This window comes from Gallus gallus, chromosome 3, assembly GCF_016699485.2.
Source record: "Gallus gallus isolate bGalGal1 chromosome 3, bGalGal1.mat.broiler.GRCg7b, whole genome shotgun sequence".
Taxonomy (NCBI): Eukaryota; Metazoa; Chordata; class Aves; order Galliformes; family Phasianidae; genus Gallus; species Gallus gallus.
Window position 1 is genome coordinate 8,448,631 of NC_052534.1, and position 22,054 is coordinate 8,470,684.

Sequence of the window (22,054 nt, forward strand, 5' to 3'; positions counted from 1 at the left end):
AGCTGCAGTGGTGGGAGTTGCTGTGTGCCTCATCCCTCTGCTCTGTCTTTATATGAAGAATCCCATATAATCGGTTCTGGAAATCTGATGAGGAGCTGACTGTGGCCCTCTCTGTATGAGGGCCACCCGAATCACAGTGATGGGAAGGGGATGTGCCAACAAATGCAAAACATATGAGGACTAATTCCATGCTAGTCACACACCAAAAGAAAAGTACTGTACTGTACAAGCCACTGAGCTGCTCCAAGTGAATATCTTTCAGGTGTACAAACCAAACTGTGTTTAGATTCTTCTGAAAATCCAAACTTCAGCTGGAAGGAAAAGCTCACTGTGGTTCACAGAAGGTCACCACAGGCAGAAATAGAAGACAATAGAGTGAGCCTGAGAGTCTTGTTCCTGAGTCCTTAACAAGAGTTGTCTAAGAAGTGATGGTTTATCATATGTTCTAGGTATATATCGGAAGATACAGTAAGCTTCTGACACTGTTTTGTAAATGCTGTTGTTAATCATCATTTTTGCGTGTCTGTCAGCTTGGTAAACTTATTCTCACATTTAGGAGCAATAGATTGCATGTGTACAGAGAGAGGAAAATGATTGTGGCAGTGTCTTCTTGCAAAGCACTAAAATATGATGATAGTCATTTGCAGTGTTGTACAAATATATGACTGTTCATCACATTGCTGAAAACTAATGCATTTATATGACTAAAATTCCATTACTTTCTGCAGCTGAAAAGACATGAGACTTTGCTAGATGGCAGAGAAATCCCAAAACGCTCTTACTAAAAACCTAACATCAGTCTGGAAAGGACGGTTTATCTTGTTTTAAATGTTTAACAAGCCAAACAATGGTAAAGATGAATTCAAGATGGCTTGATTTCTGCTTTGGGGAATAAGCAGATTGCCATAGGAAGCCAGGTGTTCACCTACCAACTGCCCACATACCAATAGTTCCCACTAAAGCACATCCCTCATTACAACATCTAAGGGGGGACATGGTTTAGAGAGAAATATTAGAAGATGGGTTGTTGGACTGGGTGATCTTGGAGGTCTTCTCCAACCTTGGTGATTCAATGATTCTGTGATTCTAAGGCAGATTTAGGGGTCTTTAAGCATAGAGTCCCAACAGGGTTGCAAGAGTGCACCTCACTCTCTGCTGGCTAATGGTTGGAGTTTCCCAGCTTCACTCTTATCCAGGCTCTGCTGAGAATATGCACACAGATGAAATATTTTACAGATCTTCCAATGACTTTTGAACCTGGGAAGGAAAGAGGGAAAGGAGTGACAGGAGTAGTTTAGAATTGAGAGGGGTTCAAATAAGCAAAAATGGGAATCTTGTGCTTTTTTTTCTTATTTCTCAACTAGAAGCAACCGCTAGAGAATGTAGGTACCAGTAATAGCTGCAAAATACCATTCAACTTCTTGGTAAGGTTAGTGATTGGATTTGGTGATCTCAAGCATCTTTTCCAACGGAAGCAATTATGTGACTGTATGCTTGCAGGCTGGGAACGCCATCAAACCCAGGAGCAGCCTGCATATAGGCACTTCACTTGGCAGTTGGTGACACCCAGTGACACTTTGGCACCTCTGTCTCTCTGCAGATGAGTCACAGGCTCTTCTGAAAATTCCATTCTTCAAGAGTGAAGACCAGGAAAGTGTTTTAAATCCATATGTTTATTTTCCTGGTTGGTAAAGAAGCTGTGAAAGAGAGTCGAGAGTGAAATAGAATAATCAAGCAAATCATTGATCTAAAGCTAATCCGCTGACTGCCTCGGCAACTGCTAAAAATGGTCTCTTTTCCTTCTTTCAGTAAGTGAGGAAACAGCTTCTGCCAATATCCCTCTTGCACCAGCAGCCCTTGGCGCTTTTGTCAAACACATTGTGTTTGAACAGATCAAAGGAAACTCGTTTGTTGTTATTGTTAAAGATTAAGCTTCACTTACAGAATTACTGTTGCATTATTAGGCCCATTTCCTAAAACACAAATAGAATAAAAAAGCGGAGGGGGGAGGAAATCTTGTTTTATTTATGTTCTAAGTTCAGTGCTGAGATTGGAGTCCTGGCTCCTCCCAGCAGTGAACTACACAGAATCGTACTCTGCAAAGCAGCACCAAGAAGCTGTCTTAAAAACACTGTGATCATTACACCAAGGTTTGATGCAGTACACAAAGCATGTGTGCCCAGCCCATATCGCTGTATGGGATTCGTCCACTGGAGGTGTGGGGCTTGGCATTTGTCCTTGGTGCATACCAGGAGGTTCCTGTTGCCTTTGTGGCTTTGGGGAGCAGTGCTGCCCTCTGGCCTATCAGCTGTACCCCTGGCCTCTCCTTGTCATTGATTTTTTTAAGACAAAACCTTTTCTAAACTGAAAAATAAGTGGCTCTATAAGCGTTGGGCTCCATCACAGAGCGTCTTGAGTTGGAACGGACCTTAAGGATCATTCAGTTCTAACCCCCCATGTGGGCAAGGATGTCTGTGATTTCTCTCTTCTCTGCGTGCAGTTTCTCTATTTTTGCTGAAATTAGCAAGAAATTTCATTAGAGTTGCTCATTTTCAAGAACCTCACTGATCCGAAAAGCCTTTGTTTTCACCCATGACTGAGCGTGCCCCTCTAGCTCTTTCAGATTGCATATACCTGCAGGGTCAGATGTTTCTGTGGATAAAAACAGAAGAGCAAATAAATACTCCATTCGTCCCTACCGTCACCGTTTCAGGATGAATTTAAGTTAAAAAAAACACTGTTTGTTTGTTTGTTTGTTTTTGAAAATCGAGCCAAGTCTGGAAAAATCAATACATTGACAGAGGAAGCTTTGTTTCTCTGATTCTGCCTGAGGGTGTGGGTACTGGGCTGTATCCCACCTAGATTTAGCTTTTTAACTAGTTCTATATTGCCTGGAGCTCAGACCCGTGTAAAACACTGCTAGAGACACTGCTGGAACCACAGAAAAGATTTTTTTTTTTAAATGTACTAAATAAAATATATCCTTGATGTTTAGCCAGCACATGGAAGCTCTGTATAATAGCAAAAGCTTTGGCTTTCAATCCAATAATATCCCTGGATTGTGCTGAATTTTGCTTGTGCCTCAACTCGACCTTACAGGCAGGTATTGTCGGTTGTCTTGCTCTTACTGCAAGGCTGGAGCATGCCAAAATTGTGAATGCCACAGAATCCTGATGAACTCACAAAGCGAATGTAATTCACTACCAATCTTGAAATGCCATTCTACTCTAGAGAATGACTATTTTAAAAAGTCCTTATTGAGTCAGTAGCATTGCTGTCTGCCTACAGTCATCTCATACTCGGTTTCATCCATTACTACCCCTAGGTCCTTCTCTGCAGGGCTGCTCTGGGCCCGCTCATCACCAGGCATGTGTAAACTTGGTTAGTGGCAACGTGATGGGTTTTATTCTGTTAGCACTGCAGAACCAATTCAGCTTTGAGCGAGCTGGAATCTCAACCTTCCAATATTATAATCCACCAAAAATAAGAGCTGGCACAGCTTAGAGGCTCTTAGTCACCAGAGAGCTATGAATAGCAGCACTGTTAACCCAGGTTCTGGTGAGTAACCCCTCTTGGCCACTGAAATCACTGGGACTGCACAGGTTTTACTGAGACCATCATTTCATTTGACAGAATTTTTACCACTGTGTATACAAGGACAAAAGAAGCCCATCTTAACTCCGTCCCTACCTTGTGTTTGCAGATTAGGAGAGTACTGCACTCATTGCCCAGCTAGTACTGTTGCTGCATTAATATAAAGTCCCATTATAATATTTTTTTTTACACAGCTGATTTCTGCAAAATAGAATTATACTGAAAATTTGGAAGTGTCATTCAGTTTGGTTAAAGAAATGTTTGTTTTGATGTTGGCCACCAACACTCGCAAAACTGGGCAAAGGGAGGGCAAGAGAACCTGCATGCACGTGTGTTCTGATCCGTTTCTGTGGCTGGTAAAGACAAAGCTTGCATCTGTACTTCTGGAAAGGCAGCATAACCTAGAAAATAGGGAATTTAAGAGGGAAAAAAAAAAGAAGCTAAACAGATTATCCTAAAGGATGAAATTCTGAGCAATCTTGCTTATTTCATCCCTTATCGATTCTGATTGTCTGGTGTCAAAGTTTCACAAAAATAGGCTTAAAAGTGGTGGTTTGGATTTTGATTACAGCACTGTGAACTGTGATTGACCCATCCACGGAGATAGGTACGCACTGAATCTTTTTTAGACTAAAATAGAAGTGGCATCACGCTCTGCAGTGATGGAAGGTGAGACGATACAGATCCCTCCAAGCCAGGATTCCAGTCTGGAGTTTGATTTCGCACATCTCAGAGTTCAGGAGGGTTTGACTGAAGGGGCTGACTTATTTTTGCTTTTAGTGGATGTCTTGTAGAAGCATCCAGCTCTGGCTGGTCCTCCTGCAATGACAGCTTAGGGGCTGCTGGGGGCACAGAGGGCAGCGCCTTGAGAAGAGTTTTGTGTTATGAAACAGAGAGGAAGTAGGGAAAGTTCTTGTCTTTCCTACAAGCAGCCCCCCAGGCTGCAGTGGTCAGGAAGCAGAACTACTGAGATTGAAACTCAGAGGTGGAGAAGTGACTTTGTAGCTCAGGCAGTCTGCACGAGGAGATAGGGACATTAATTCCTGCGAGTAGTGAGCCGGATTCTGATCAACCTTGTGTAAGCAGGTGCACTCCAGAGATAGCACCAAACAGAAAAACAGCTTGATTGCTATTTTTAGCAATGCAGTAAAAGCGTATGGGACAAGTTTGCACTATTTCCCTGAAAAATGCTAGGTTGTGGGAGTCAGGGAGCACAAGCATCTGAGATTCATATGAATCTAAAACCTCATAAGCCAGACAGATGCTGCTTTCGTGTTTCGAGAACACCCTCAGTACTTCACCACGAGAACCAGCCTGCTCTACCCCTGCCTCCCTTCAGTGCTCCCACAGTGCTCCTCTCATCCCAGTGAGATGCACCTGGCTCCTAAATGCTGGGAGAAGCTTCTCCTTGCAGCAGGTGCTGCTCTGGTACCAAGAGAGGAGTTCCAGGAGTTCTGTATCCGTGACATGACAAATCCCAGGCCTCCTGCACTCGGTCACAGGGCAGAAGCATGACATAAAAGGGAGAGGAGAGAGCTGTGCCTGTCCACAGTTGCACCCTGTTCCTGCAGGCTCCTTCTGGCAGCCCAGGGAAATGACTTGTTGCCTTGACTTGACTTCCAGGTAGCGAAGAAAGTGATTTAGTGCTAAAAATCTTATTGGCTAAATCTTCGTGCTAAAAATCTCTGCTCTGCTCTTTTCATAGAATCAGAATCACAGAATCATTAAGGTTGGAAAAGACCACTAAGATCATGTCCAACCATCAGCCCATCACCACCATGCCTGCTGCCCCATGTCCCTCAGTGCCACATTTACCCTTTTGCATCATCTGTTTGCCTCTGTGGAACTCTGAAACTTTACCAAATCATTCTTATATTTCCCTCTCTTTGCAGGTTACAGGCATCCAAATTATGTTGGTCTTTTATTATGTGCTCAAGTTTTCTTCACAGATTTAAGGCACCCTGCTTGAAGTCCTTCCTGAGATAAAGTTATCAGGAGAGAGAAGCATGTGCCGTGGTTTTCTTGCCCAGACTGCTATTAGTAAGCGGGACGGATAAATTACCTTCACAAAGCACTTTTCACTGAAATAGGAGTGCAGATGTGTGAGATTGGTGGCACATCAGGTGTGTGGGTTGGCTCTGGTGTGACTTTTGTCATGTTCAAAGCAAGACTTTCAGTATGTGCCTAGAGCCCATGCAGTCATCTCCATAGCACGCGGATTAGGAGCAGAGAAGATGTTCCAGTACAGCGTTATGGCATGCAGCAAAAGCTTTACTGCGAGATAACTCTCTGCAACCATTTTGACTGGCAGTTTCTTAATACAATTACTTATGTTTCATGCAATTATTTAGAGTTTCTCAGGATGCCTCAAACTGTTGCCATGGGTAATCCAAAGTCTGTTCGTTTATGAATCCTGCTGGGCTGGTGGCTAAGGTGAAATGAGCTCCTGTTTATTTCTGCTTGCTGAGCCACGTGAAAAGAACTTCTATGAAGGAGAAAAGCAGTTAGTGAAACTGTTTCAAGCAGCTTGTGAACAAAAGGGCTGCCTTACTTTACAAAAGAAGGGAAGGCTTGTCGTTTTAATTCTGAAACTGCCTGCCAATGGTATCAAGTCAGGGTGTAGATATAAGGAGTATTGACCCTGGTCTAGCAGGGCCTCAGTCTGCTTTAACTCCCATAGTTGTGTAACATCTATGCCATGCAGCTCACTCTGTCAATACAAATAAATATCCATCTGAAGTTTGTCAGCAATAAGGAATTTATTTCATTTGATTGTTTCATAAGTTACTATAGCAGCATTCATTCTGCTTTACTAAATGTTCTAAAAGACCTCACTGCCTCTCAGTGACTTTCATTGGACCAGCCAAATGGAGTGGCTTTTCTAGTCCAAGCTCCCAGTCAGGTCATCCCCAGAGAGGGCCTGTGGAACAGGGGTGTATCCTATCAGATACGTAGCAATTAGAACTACTTAAGATGTCTTCTAATGTTGGATTTTTCCATCAGGTAATATTGTCTAGAAGGACAGACTTCCTATGAGAATAGATCAATTTACACAAAATACTGGGGCCTTTCTCAGGCTGGGAGAAAATCAAAATAAAATGTAAGCTTGATGGCAAAATTGACATGAAACACTTAAGTTGGTAATTCTTTCTAATCAGAAGCATTTTTTGTTTTCCTGTGTATTTTACTTCTTCAGGTTTATTCTTCTTCATTCCAATACATGGAAAGGAAAGAGAGAAATCCTGGAGTAGAAATCCAGGTACATGCTTGAATCCAACACCTATTTGGTACCACGAGCATTTGAAAGGCCAACTGGTGCATAGCTGGAGCACCACACAAACCAACCAACCAAGGAGCCCCAAGGGCTGAAATCTGTTCCTAGACTTCAAAGTAGTCGTCAACTGGGCTCTGTCTGTGAACAATTTGAAATCAGCCAACACGTGCCAACTTTCACAGACGTAGTGTTTGTGGCAAATGGTTTCCCTCTTCATTGTGACTGGTGAAGCCAACTGCTCTTCATAATGAGCCTCTTGCCCTTGGCATAGTGAAAACTGCATTTCAGGAGCAGACAATAGATTGGAAGGGAAAATAGTATTTTGAAGAACTTGCTCCTATTTACATTTTTTTTATGCCAGGATTCCTAAGCACACTGAACACCATTAGTTCCATTTTACTTGTAGGAAAAAGGAAAAAAGGCAAAAGGAGACACTGCACAATTTGTCTTAGATCCCATTGCAGACAAGGAGAGCTGGGAATGGAATTAGCTCTCGAGTTCCAGTTCATGAAGCACTACCTGTGGAACAATGTTTGTTGGCTTTTATTTATACCAGGCTTTGCTGCAGAGCTTGTTGCAGAAGGCTCTGTGTAACTCAAAACATTCAGCTTATCAATTTCTACAGCAGGTTTGTAATGCAGCTCTGTACACTTGTCCTCATCCAGATGAGGAGAACAATGTATAGATTGCAAATTGCTGTATGGCATTTGGGGGTGGCAGTGAAAAAGCAGCACGAGGTGAGCACTGCTGCCTCAGCCCTTTCTGGCCTTCTCACTCTTAATTTGCCACTCTCCTCAGCAGCTCTAAAATCACCTTTAAAGCAACTGCTGAAAACACATTGATTCCAAGATGTGCATGCAGATAAAACATTCTGTGCTCAGAGAATAAAGGTAGGGGAAAAAAAAAGGGCCCAACATTGAATCAGCTCAGCGAAGGCAGCTGGCAATGATTCCTCCTTGATTATTGCTTAAGGACCATTATTTGCAAGCACCTTATCTCAGGGGGACTTTTTTGGGAAAAAGCCACAGGAGGAAGGCTTCTTAACGAGGTGTCATCTGTCATGACAAGCTGCCTGTCCTGATGAGTCTCGTGCTGAGACCGCGTTATGATGACTGATGAGGCCATCCAAAGCAGTTAACTTGGCCATTTGTAATCATTTCTCTTACAGGCTTTTTGGTAATCACTTTGGGAAGTTCTTTTTTGAACAGCAGGATCTGGGTGGAAAGAAGTGAGGCTGTTTTGCTTCTTACAGGTGAGGATTTACACAGGCGTAAACTTGGGGGAAAATGAAAAACAAAAATCTGCATAAAATTTCTTGCCATCCTTCTGGATATTACTGCTGATGCTCCATTTTGTTTTGGTTTTGTGCAGAAGAAAGCCTTTCTACGTCCTGGCTCTGTTCCGTATGAGCAGAATTTCTCTTTCAAAAGGCAGAGCAAAGTCATTTGGCAGAGCCAGGGCTGGACTGGCAGAAGTGGGAACCTCTGGGAAGAGGGAAATAGTGATGTTTTCTTTTCTAACCTTTGCTACCAATTTGCAGTGTGAATTTGGGCAGGTCATTTAATCCTATGGTTTCCTAGTACTCTTACAAGAAATAGGTATGCAATTCTGCAACAAATCACATTGATTTTTTTTTTCTCTGTGGTTCATCTCCATTCACTATTAGCTGTTACAGGGCTCCTAATGTTTCAGCAAAGGGACAGGTCTTCAACCCAGCCCTTCTCCCCAGGTTTTCTACAGCCTTCCTTGGCTGTAGAAGTATCTTGGGAAACAAAGCTGAGAAAACAGATAGCTCTTTTGGTTGGCCCTCTGCATACTAGAAGCCAAATAGAAGGGCAGGTGAGACTTCACAGCAGCTGAGCCTGCACCAGCAAAGATCATACAATCATAGAATTGTTGGAGTAGGAAAAGCCCTTTAAATGCCATGTAGTCCAACTCTCCTGCACTGAACAGGGACAATTACAGCCAGAACAGGTAGCTCAGAGCTCCATCCAGCCAGACCTTGGAGGTCTCCAAGGACGGGGCTTCCACCACCTCTCTGGGCAACCTGTGCCAGCATCTCACCACCCTTATTGTAAAAAACAGCAGCTTCTTCATATGCGACCAAAATGCTCCATCTTTTAGTTTGAAACCATTCCCCTTGTCCTCTCACAACAGCCCCTGCTAGAGATTTTGTCCCCTTCTTTCTTCCAGTCCCCCTTTAGATACTGTAAGGCCGCTCTCAGGTCTCCTCAGAGCCTTCTCTTCTCCAGGCTGCACAGCACCAGCTCTCACCCCCTGTCTTTGTAGGGGAGGTGTTCCATCCCTGGGATTATTTTTGTGGCCCTTCTCTGGATACGCTCCAACAGGTCCACGTCTCTCCTGTGCTGAGGACTCCATACCTGGATGCAGTACTCCAGGTGAGGCCTCACAGCGCAGAGCAGAGGGTCAGGATCACCTCCCTCAACCTGCTAGCCATGCTTCTTTTGATGTGGCCCAGGATACAGTTGGCTTTCTGGGCTGCAAGGGCACATTGCTGACTCACGTCCAGCTTGCTGTCCAGATTACCATCCACCAGTACCCCCAGGTCTTTTTGGAAGGACTGTACTGTATTCTTTCATCTCCCAGCTTGTTTTGATAGAGGGAGTTGCAATGGCTCAGGTGCCAGACCTTAAACTTGGCTTTGTTGAACCTCATGAGATTCTCCTGGGCCCACTGCTCAATCTGCCTACGTCTCTGTGGATGGCATCCTGTCCCTCTGGTGTGTTGACCATGCTGCACAGCTTGGTATCATTTGCAGACTTGCTGAGGGTGCACTTGATTCCCCTGTCATTGTCACTGATGAAGAGATTAAAGATCCCTGGTCCAATTACTGACCCTGAGTAACATCACTCATTTCTGATTTCCATCCAAACGTTCAGCCATTGACCACCACTCTGGTATGGTCTTGCAACCAGCTCCTAGTCTATCAAACAGTCCACCTATCAAATCCATATCTTTCCAGTTTGGAGAGATGAGGGGCACCATGTCATCGGGCTCACTGAAGTTGAGATAGATGACATAAGTGGCTCTTCCCTTGTCCACTGACAAAGTTACACCATCAAAGAAGGCTACTAGGTTGATTAGGCAGTATCTGCCCTTGCTGAAGCCATGCTGGTTATCTTGTATCACCTGCCTGTCTTCCATGTGTCTCAGCATAGCTTCCAGGAGGACCTGCTCCGTGATCTTCCTCAGCAGAGAGGTGAGGCTGACAGGTCGGTAGTTCCCTATGTACCTTTTTTCCCTTCTTAAAAATGGGTGTGATGCTGCCTTTTTTTCTGATCACCTGAGACTTCAACTGACTGCTATGTCCCTGTCACTTGGGCTGGAGCACCAGTTTTTATGTCACATAACTGAACCATTCTGGCGTTGTCTGGTAGAGGATGGTGGTAGTTGTTGCGTCAGCTGCTTTACAGCATTGCTTACCTTTCTTATGTGAGTGACAAGGGTTAGTTAACTTTTAGGCTCTTTGGAGAACAGCTGTAGAGTGCAAAATCATGCCACAATGAAGGGGAAAAAATAAATCAGGTAATCTCTAGAGATGTGGCTTCTCATCTTTCTTTTGCAACTGAAAAACAAAATGACAAGTGATTTTCCCTTTTACAACTTACAGTCTATTTGGAGATGTCTATGTGGGCAAGCACAGGAGTTTCTCATGCCTTACTCAGGTGCTTTATGGCTTTTTAACCAGAGATGATGTCCTTTACCTCAAGCAAAATTAAATGTTGCAGTGAGGCTAGACAATATAAGCACATGAGCATCTTTTCCAGTAATGGGAATATGAACTAATTTTTATTGTTACTGCCAAGACAGCTGAGTTTTAGATTGAAATAGCCATCACTGTCTTGCTATTTCTAGAAACAATGCAGCTTGTCGACTGATAACTAATGTCTGGTATTTTCTCTACTACAGAAACACCCCCACATGCTTGTTGCTATTCCACAAGACTACATCTCAACAGAAACATCTCATGCAGCAAATACGTTGGGTTTAGTCATACAGATGGCAGGAAGTTCATTGCTGTCACTGACTCACAGTTTGTGTCCGTTGTATGTACGTGTTCATGTAACTCCACGGCGTTAACTCTGTTTTGGTATAGCAGGCATATTATAAAAAATTCTTCTTCAAAAATACCAACTTTGGACTGCACGGTTTCATAATTATGTGTGTGTTAAAACTGGGCAAAGCCTCTCATGCTCCAGTAATGTTTCTGAAGTCATTCCCTCTGTCTTTGTGGTGCAGGGGGGCCCCAGTTTCTATGTGAGACATCACTTCAGCATTTCTGGCTCTTTTGTGTAAGAAATCTCCAGTTCTTATCTGAAGCTCCTGTATTTTATTTCCTTTGTGAAAGGTGAGGATGTCTAAAACAACCCCTGGGCTTATATTTTTAAATGTGGGACCGTTATTGAACCTTCTACCAGCATTATCTATTGCATGTGTAACAAAAAAAATTTACTTCCTTTCACTGAAGCAATAGGAGTAATAACAACAGTAACAAGGGAAAAATAATGCTGACTTATGCCTCTGCTTTTGCTTTCTTCCAAATAGCCGTTATTTAGTGACCAACATTTGCAGCTGTGATTACTGAGTGGTTCCAGCAATGGAACAAGGTTGGCTTGCTTCTGGAGTGGACTTTTGCCAGGTGTTGCAGGCATTGCTGTGCTCTTTGAAGTAGGATGTGCACGTGCCCCTGAAGCTTTTCTCACAGAGCTCTGCAATACGAAGGGGTATACGTAACAGTATTATGGGATACAGCAACGTGAGTTTCTGAGGAAATTTGAATAAACTGTCTGGAAGAAAATAAAAACACCTCCCAAATTAACTCAGGTTTAATTGGGACTTTGATATGTGTTTATTCTTTATTAGGAATGATAGGAAGAGTGTTCATTCTTCCATCACATATGAAATGGCTGTGTGAACATAATGTTTTTCTTCTAAACTCCCACCCAAGCTCCGTGGAAGAGAGGGTCTTAAATGCTCAGGTTGTAGATGGATTAGAATTGGAAGGGGGCATTTAATTGCATCCACGTTGAGGCAACGGTGGCTTTGAAGAGTAATTTTGTGTATATGTTTTGTTTTAGTGTACATTCAGTGTTGTACAAAAGAGGATTTTAAGTGTATGTAGGGCAGGAGGTTGCTGCTGGGTTTGTTTTTCTTTTCCCTTAATCTGACTACTTAAAATGATGCAGGAAGAAGTGTACGCATCTGATGAGAGTCTCCAGCTGGGTGTATGTGTTAAATATGAAAGTAGCTATGCATAAATCAGAGGTGAGGGCACTATATGGTTTGAAGTCAGTATGTGTAATGAATTATTAAAACTCTGCCAAGACAACCACTATTTTTTTCATTTGAAAGCCTGGCCCCTGTACTTTTTAGAGGTTACAGAATAAGGGAAAATGCATGTAGAGGAGTAATCTAAGCCATGCAGATAGATGGCCATTGAAGATACATGGGATTAGGACCCTGGCTGTGACAGATGAGAACCATACTGGTTTCAGGTCCACCATGGCTCTCCAGTCCCTTGGATGAACAGCGTGGTACTGGGGAGCCCTGGGCCAGGCCAGCAAGTGCTGGGAGAGCTCATAGTAACTACTGATGGAGGAAATCTCTGGCACTGGCACACGTGGGCTAAACATTAATACAGCCTTTCAGTTGTCTTTTTGAAGTTTATTTTAAGCTACAGCGGATAAATACCTGAGAGAACAGCGGAAAGATCACTTTATACATGCAGTAAATAAATCAGAACATCTGCAATCTAAGTACATCTGCACTTCAGCAGCAGGGTGACCAGTTCCATGGGCTTTAACTTGCACTTTCCTGATGTCTGCAGTGTCTGGAGGTCTTTCTGTGCTGCAGGAAGCAGTTGCACATAATGGCTTGTGGATTTCAGTGCCCACCTGGTCAGTAATTCAGGCATACTGGTTATCAGCACAGAGACAAATATTACACTGTGCTTAAATACAGCAGCCCCAGAAAGAATCCAAAAGTTTTGAGCATATATTTGTACATGGAGCTCTGCTGCTAAAGGGCCTTTCCTCTTTGATTATGAAAGTGGCAGGAAAAATGCTGTGTTGCCCACAGTGATGCTTAATTGTGCATAATTATTAAGGAAAGATCAACATATTGGTGTGGTTTCTTTTAAAGGTTTGTTGTACACACACAGATGAGTAACAGCCTTAAGCCATCCCGAGTCTGGCCTGTAATTGAGACCCTGAGCTCTTTATCAGTGATTCATTGCCCTTTTGCGGTGTATTAGTGGGGAGGTCTTCAGCAGCTGCAGAGCACTCGAGATGCAATAATATGCTCTAGATGGCAGTATATTTTTAAACTATATTAGTTGAGATGTGTGAAGTATAAGCTTGGTCATTGCAATTGTTTTTGATGCTCTCTGGATGCCAGTAGCTTTCAGAGCAGAGGCTAAAAAACTTGTTAGACATCATGATATGCGTAAAAGTGCTAAGAAGAGTTTACAGAAATCAGCAAAGAAACCAAAATTCTTATTTTCACCTACATTTTTTTGAGGAAAACCATTTTTTTTCCTTGTCACGAGCAGCGAGACGTGATACTTCAATTCTGTTTTCCTGTCACAGTATCTTTATGGAATCACACTTTGGGTGTTTCGTGCTCCTCTTCTTCCAGAGTCAACATCTGCTGGTATTGAGCTGACCACATCTCCCAGCCTTGCTATGGACTCTCCTGGAACCGAGGAATGTCTATGAGATATGGCAGTCAAAGGGACTGCCTGGCTGGTAGAAGACATTGAGGCCACGAGACATCTGTCTTCTCAATCTGTCACTTTTGAGACATTTATTTTTTCTATCAAAACGAGCTATTTCCTGTGAAAAGAAAACCTAGTAGGAGTTAACAGAAGTTTTTAAATGAGCCTTACGAAAGGCAAAGAAAAAGAAAGTCATGGCCAGAATGATTTAAACGCGGCTTTTAAATACAGTTTTATTCATGACACAGGCTCCACGTGCAGGAAGTGCTTGCTATTCCCAAGCTCACCCATCAGGCTCTGTCTGTCAGTGCAGTTGATCACTTCTGTGCCTCACGCAGTGTCTGACTGAGTTCAGTGTCCCCACAGAGCCGTATAGCCCGCTGAATGCAGATTTTTTCTCCACAGCATTCCAGAGCGCGTTTGGTGACACACATACTATCGTTTATTTGTGCTCATCAGGCTTGCCGTGTGACATAAAATCATTGCAACGTAATGCATTATTAAATATATTTTCCAACTGAAAAAGATAAACTTGACAGACTGTCAGTGAACATTTTCTTACCTTAGAAGAGGTCTGTAAAAATAAACCCTGGCATACATCCACCCATTAGTGTAAGCAAAGCTCAGCAGCCATTCGGAGCAGTCAGCTGTGAGCAAAGGGGTTGCCCTTTGCCTCCTTCTCTGGAGACAGAATTTGACTTTTGCTTCTGAGTGTCATTTAGACAATAGCTTTTATGAGCATAGCTGAGTCCACAAGTCCTTCACCAAGCGCTTACTTCAGTTACTTGTTGGCTTTGATGCTGCTTGGTCGCCTTGATATTGCAAAGGGCTCTTCGTTGATGCTGTTTGTGAATGGGATTAGGGGAAAACATGAAAGTTCCTAAGAGGCTGTTTGAGCACTTGTTAGTGTGATCGCGAGGACTGGTGGTGAATTTGTCAGATTACGGGAAATTCTCAGACAATTCCCATCGTTGAATCCCTTTCCACTCACAGTTTGGAATCTGGTGCTTTTTTGGAGCCTGGAGCTCAAGAATCCTTTAGCAAAGTCTCCTAGGGTGTGTGTGTGCAGCTATACAGAGCCTGAAAACCCTGCTGGTCTTAGGCAGGGCTTGGAGCTGCCTCTTCTCACAGTGTCTTGGGGGTGCATGTAGAGATCTCTCCAGATCTCATGCTTCCTATACCTGGGGCAGTCAGCTGTCCCACCGATTTATTGTTTGTTTTAATGACAAGGAGGTGGCTTGGTCTTGAGTAGAATTGCACACCTCCCCCTCTCCTTCTTTTTAATTGGGGATATTACTATGTCGTATCCTTTCTGGGGAAAATTGCTCCTTTTTACGCAGAACCAGAATAAGCTTTCCTAAAACATCAGACTTCCCCAGAGACTGGAAAATCCAGATTTTAATGGAGGCTGTCTTTAAGCATCTGATTGTAAGATTTGCAAGGAATTGCACGTCTGAAATGTAGCTGACAGCTAAATATGGGCTTGTCACCTCAGATTCACAAATAGCAGTAAGAACATACCTTCCTGCAAATGTAGATACGAAGGTAGCTACGCACTTCCTAAGCATGAAGATACTGGGTTGCCTGCATGGGTTCCCAATATATTCTTAGTGTTTTTCTTGGAAAAAGCTTTCCATCCTGTTTTGCTGCTACAGTGCAACTTTGATGAGGACTAGCAGTGAGAAACTGGGAATAACGCAGCACAGCGATGTGAGAAAGCTTATGCACGCAGCAATATCCAAAGGTAGCAATAAGCAAAGGACTTGTGCTAAAATATTCTGAAACATGAAGGTGCACTTTCTAGTTAAAGATAGCACGGGTGTTTTGATTAAAAATTCCATTCCATTTCTGCACTACACAGAACTTTAGAAAGCTGTGTATGTTAATTACTGGGTATACGCCTGCCTTTGTCCGGGAGAGATGACAGAGGAAGGAATCCAGTTTATTTAAAAAGGACCTGGGTAGGTCCTGAGAACATGCAAGCTTATTCTATTAAAGAGAGATTTTTCATTAAAATAATACATAAATATTTTATTTAATAAATTTGTGGCTGGGAGGATTGACTTCAGTACATATGAAACCTTTTTTATTTAAACCAAAATCTTGGTGAGCAGAATGAATTTCACATCCCCCAAGGAAACTTCTTTGCACAAGTTTAAAAGCAGAAATGTCAAACGTTCTCTTCAGGTGCATGTTCCTAGCTGTGATTGAGTGCCTTGGGTCAGAATTTGGCCCTGGATATTCCTTTAGGCAGGAATATCAAAGAAACATCTGTTATAGCTTGCCAAATGTCTGGCTACTAAAAATTGGGCTGTCAGCTTTTAGTTGCTAATCCATTTATTCTTTTTTAAAGGTTAGGGTTACTGTTGACAAGTGATAGAGCACCATGGCACGGACAGCCAGCATGGGAGGTTAGCATATTTAAAAAGAAGTCATTCTTGGTTTCAATATTAATTGTGTTGGAGAAGGGAAAATCCTTTATCTGTTGAGATGACCACAGTGTAGTCAAGGTTTGCATTACCCTTGCTGCACAAGGAGCATTTGTTTAGCTGATATACAGGTCTTCTCTAATTACATTTCTGATCATAGAATGCCCTGGAGGTAGAATAAGAGAGGTCTTTCCTTTACCTAACCTATAGCTCACTCTGAAATCTAATAATTCCTCACTGTAAAGAGTAGTCTCTTGGCTACACAGAACCTTTTACACAGCATCTTTCCCTGAAGATAACTTAATTGGGAAGGATTCATAACTTCTGATACGATCTTCTTGTCTTCAAGTTCAGCCCAATAGCCCAGCCAAATCATTTGAGATGAAGTTACAAGATTAATCCTATGGAGTATGAGGGAGGAAGAAAAAAAGGAGTTATTAGGTTTAAATGAATTGCACTAAATCTATTTTGTTATTTAAGAAGAAACGAGAGAGACAAAAAGTTTTAATTTTTGATGCTATCTTTTCTGCACCTCTTGCTGCTGATTGAGGAGAAGTTCATGTGTCAGGGTTACCTTCTCAGATGTTCAACTTTGCTTTTTTTATCTCAGCATACTGCGTAAATTGGTGGCGGTGGGAACACAAACATAGTTGAGGCTGAAGGTAGGCATGCGTTCTGAAGAATGAGATGTGTATTGCATTAGGGTTGTCAGAGGCATATTTCTAAAAGTGCCAGGGGACTTGGGGATCCCTTGACCCTTGTGGTGCTGAATCCCAGGTAAGGTTGATCAGGATAGTGGAAGTGATTTAATTCTGAGTGCTGTGGCTGCTGCATTAAGGAGAAGAATGCAACCATGTGACCTCCTCTCAGATTGCTTTTCCCTGGGAGCGGGTAGGCTCTCAGGTCTGTGTTAAGTTTTGACAGGATTCTGAATGCAAGGCTTATCTCCCTATCAGTGCTCTGTATGACATCTACACTCCCTTGGGTCCTGCAGGGCTAAGGAGGCCTCAAAGTTCTTGTTTTGCAAAGTTCTTTAGTCTTTCCCCATTTTGGAGAGTCATTGGATGGAGATATTACATAACATGGGTATTGATACTGGTCAGACATCTCATATCAAGGAAAACACGTGTAATAATATGTCTACTGGTTTTAAAACTAGCTTACTATAGGAGCTCAATTTTTATGATTTTATAAAAACGTATTATTTTGTATTAGCATCAAAGTTAAGCACACTTGTAGGACAAAATCTGGTTTAGTAACAACCACATCTACTGTAATGAAACTGACGTTATTTGTCACATCTACATATATCAGCCCCTATCGGGCTATTGAAAGAGGTCTAAACTATGACTTCACATTAAGGAAGGAAAATCCAACATAAAGATTATACCATTGTTACTTATTACTTTGTTATTCACAGTTGAAGACAGGACACCAGGTTTCTTAACCTACCTTCATAAATAACCGGCATGAATCTTTTTTCTAATTTCCAGTCAATAACAGGGGAGATCTACTAATTGTACTGTAACTCAGCACAGAGGCCAGATCTCACTGAGCCATTTAGGGATGTTAATTTTTTGCTACTTCAGAATGACTTACAAAACAGCGTGAAATCCATTCTTATCGTGAAGATTATTGCTTAAAGCAATGAGCAAGAGTTACGGTGCTCGTATAAAAATAGTTATTTTTCTCTTCTTTTTGCTGCCATTACTCAGTGACAAGACTCCTATAAAAGAAATTACACTGAGAATGAGGTAGGGCTTAACCAGCACTTGGAATTTTCATGTTTTTCTTTAGTGGAAGAGGTAAGTGGCACTAAGCAGAGCTTTAGCAGAATTAAAGCAATGTTTTTGCCAAGGCTTCAGTCATTTACCTTGCTTATATTATCCACTAAAACGTTGGGGTTTTTTATTATCCATTATTATTTATCTATTGAGGAGGGAAATTCTTCAACACTCTGAATTAATTAATTATCACTCAAGTTAGTTAATTCCTTTTGCTACAGAAAGTTTTACCAAACTTTTACTGGGAGGTGTTACCATTTTGTTTTGGTGTTATTACAGCAAACCTTAGTGTTGCACCTAAGCTAAAGGAACTCATGCCAGCACCTGTAATATTCTTACTTGACAAGAATGTCAACAGAACAGAAATTCACTTCTTATTTTTTTCTTTCTGCACTACAATTTCTTCATGGCTTCTCTAAGAAATCAGCAAGCCAGAGGTGTATTTTATTGCATCAAACTTCCCAACCCAAGTTTTGCCTGTCGGTACTTCCACAAAGCTAAATCCTACCTTTCCCCCGAGGTCCTCAAAAAATGAGAGGAGAGTACTGAAGATTTCACAATCTTCAGAAAAACCAACTAAAACATTCCCAGAAAAAATCTGTACTGCCAAAGCCCATAGAATTCTGTTTGTTGACCGTGTGTTCTATTTCAGATTCTTTTTGCACTTCCAATATTGCCTTGGTTTTGCAGAGGTAATGCAGTTTCATACAGACACTCTCCTGTTCTGAGATATATAGAATCACTGAACAGAAACTGCACACATTTGCCTCTTCCATGTGCAGGATGCCAAAATGCTAGCAAAACTTTAAGAATAAATAAAGAGAGGGACTGAAAGGTCAAAGAGAGCATGGAATCTGTGTAAGATTAAAGTTGACGCTTTTTCTAGGTGATGATAATTCTGTTACATAGAGGAATTTATGTCCTGTTTCCCTCTACAGACATGTCTGGCAGGAAAAACTGACTGAGCAGTTTAATATTGGTGCTCAGTGCATGTAGTCTATAAAGCTGATATTTGCACTTCATGTGTGGCATACATAATGTTGACATTTCTTTTTCTTTTTACTAATGAAAGGTCCAAGCAGTCTGGATCTCCCAACAAGCAGTCCTCCTCTTCCTCCTGGTCTCTCTTCTTGGAACTTGACCTGGATCATGAGAGACACATCTCCTTTCTTCTCCCATAGAGGACGACATAGTAAGTATTGTTTATGAGTTCTTCTCAAGAGTCTGTAACTAACTGCCTAAGGATATTGGTATAATAGCAGAGCAAAACAATCAAAAGTCAAAGATAAAATATCCATACTGTTGGCCCCTGAGGGCACTAATATGTCTTAATGTCCCTATTAGCCTCCCCTGGGGCCTCCTATTTCCCTGCCCATCAGCCCAGGGGCCCCAATATCCTGAGCTAGACTTGGCCCATTGCCATCCCCCAAAGAGGTGCCTGATGACTTGGACTACCCCAGCCTGCCCTTCTGCCTCCAGAACAGAGCCCTGAACTGTAATATTTGAGTGCTGTGTTTGAATCCAGTGATGTAAACAGAGGTGCTGCATACCAAACTCAGTTTTCCTTGCCATCTTCTTTCATAACTTCCATTCTTTCCAAAATTAGGGAAACTGTTTTAATCTGTTTTCTGGTACAACATATTTCCTGACAAACCACGGCCACTGAAGTAGTATATGCCTACTATATATCTACTAGCAGTCTATGAGAGGAGTTAAGGTGCTGAGAGGCTAATAAGATTTACTCACCCCAAGTCTGTAATTATCTGCTTGAGGGAAAAGTTTGACCTACCTATATGAAGGAGGCCCATATTTCTTCAAATTTATGTTGCAGCCTTTTATGTGTGCAATATATATTCTTTCCACTGGCATACAATATCTGCTCTTAGCTGTTGTATCTGCTTGAACGATGAGGACACACCAATTTCATTTTGGAAGGGACAGTAGTACAATCTTTTTTCTCCGCTTGGCTTTCTTAGAAGTTGCAAGAATGATTTTTAATTTATTCTTTATTACTTCTTCCTAAACTCTTTCAATTTTTCAGAAAGAGAAAACATTCTAAGGGAAGACTTTGTTCTTAAAACCTAAAAGCATTGATTCTATCTGATAGCATTACACAGAGATAAATGCATTGCATCTAAGCAGAAATTATTTATTATGTTTTCACCTGGTTGGATGAGACCAAATTCTACCTTATTTTAATCACCTGTTTTGCAAGGAAAGGCAGGAATTTGTTGATGTGTTACAAAAAAATTGGGTGAGCAGATTACTCTGCCTTATGATCTATTTTTAAAAAGTCCCCAAAACCTTAACTGGCTTGCTTCTTACTACAGAAAGTACCAGTTTGTAAGCTGCTTTCTTCTTCAGAAGGTGCAATTCTGGAAAGGTATCTTGAAATCTGTTGGGAATTGTAAAGAGGGACAAGAGTCTTTTTTTTTCTTTCTTTCTTTTTTTTTTTTTTTTTTGCTAGCTTTGCACCTTAAGTTTTCCAAAGGTTGGCAGAGCCTTCTCTAAATCCAAGGGGCAGCAGTGGCCCTCGGAGTCATGGTTTTCAGACTGGAACGCCTCGTATCATTGCCACTTCAGATATGCAGCGTGTGGAAGACTGATAGGTGAATGTGGAGCAGGACATCATTCAGCCACAAGATAGCAATTCTTAAAACGTCCCTTAATTCCTCCGAATGCATTAGGCCTTTAGGCACCTGTTGGTAGATCTTCCAGAGATCTGGATTTTTGTCCAGAACTGCTATGGGCATGAGAGGGATGTGGACAGTGCCTTTCAGCAGCTCTCTGCTTTTAAGCAGGTCACTGAAGGTCACACAGGTACTCAGGAGAGCAATATTAGAGACACTGTTAGACCATCCCACCCCTTGGCTAGTAAACTTGTCCCAGGACCACCTCTGCCTTCTGATTAAGTGGTTAATCCAAACTCACACAACACATCCGTTAGCAGAAATAAAACCTGACAGTCCTTTACTCAGAGTGTTTTCTTGTTCTGCCAGAAGCTTTCCTCAATGTTCCCAGCATGAGAGAGATTACAAAACGAGTGCTCGGTAAAACATCTATTAAAACTTTGTTTGTCTAATCATCTGATGGGACCCATCTAATTAACTGACTGACATTGCTGAAGTGGGAAATGTAAGTTGTCTTAATTACTTTTGTCCTGTGTTCCACTAAAGGATAAATTTCTTTGATTGAAAGGCTGTGTAAATTGAAATGTAGGGTCCCTCTTCTTCCACTCAGAATTAAACGTTCTGATGGACTGCCACTAGTAGTTCTGACAGGAACATGCTTGATGTTATCTCTGAAACTATGTGCAGCAGTCCCAGAAGATAATCGCTGGCACAACACAATGCACTGAGAGTGAAGCATTTACAGGGCTTCTTCCTATCTTGTCTTGACATTTCTAGATTTGTCTCTATCCAAGCACTGATTAATCATCCACTATCTCAGAGATGCATAATCCACCTACCTTGCAGAAAGGAAAGACTTTAAGAAAACAGTGATTTAAAGACTACTCCTGCGTTTCAGGATAAATTCCCAGCTCATTTGAACTTCATGTGTTGTCTTTTTTTGTTGTTGTTGTTCTTTCTTTCTTTCTTTCTTTTTTTTTTATTAATGCATTCTGCATATCTGGACTTATTGTAGCATATTAATCTCCCATTTGCAGCACTGATGAAACTTTGTCCTTAGGCTTACATGATCAACTGCACCCAACAGCATATTTTATTTCTTGTCCTGGTTGGTTGATTAATAATTTTCTCCTCTGTATGGGTATTGCATAAGAAACTGTCACTCCATAAAAACCATTATGTTTCTCTACCAGGGGTTCCAGGTACCCATAAAGGCCTGGAAGGCTTTATGGCATTAGTACACTCTTCTCTGCCCCATCCTCTACACACACCCCCATTCATCCCTGGATGTGTTTAAAAACCGTGTGGATGTGGTGCTCAGGAACATGATTTAGCGGAGGGTTGTTAGTTAGGGTGGTATGGTTAGGTCATGGTTGGGCTCAATCATCTTTAAGGTCTTTTCCAACCTGAGTGATTCTGTGATTCTATGATTCTAATCTGCAACACCAGTCTTTGTGCAGGACTCTGACACGAGCACGGTGGTAAATGCAAAAAGTGGAAAAAAATCAAAGTTTGCCCCATCAAAACTCTATTTTGAAAGAAGACCATGTTGTCATGAGGATAATAGGCTTAAGGACAGCCCTTCCTCATATGGAAAGCTGGCAGTG

At 42.0% G+C, this 22,054-nt stretch overlaps 1 protein-coding gene across 1 annotated transcript in view; it reads left to right on the forward strand.

Annotated features, from left to right (window-relative positions):
• The window catches only part of LOC124416957 (ALK tyrosine kinase receptor-like), a 251,107-nt gene that overhangs the window by 53,762 nt on the left and 175,291 nt on the right, over nucleotides 1-22,054 (forward strand). The window contains exon 2 of the mRNA XM_046939073.1: nucleotides 18,890-19,009. Within this exon, the coding sequence (XP_046795029.1) occupies nucleotides 18,890-19,009 (120 nt within the window). The remainder of the gene's footprint in view (nucleotides 1-18,889; nucleotides 19,010-22,054) is intronic.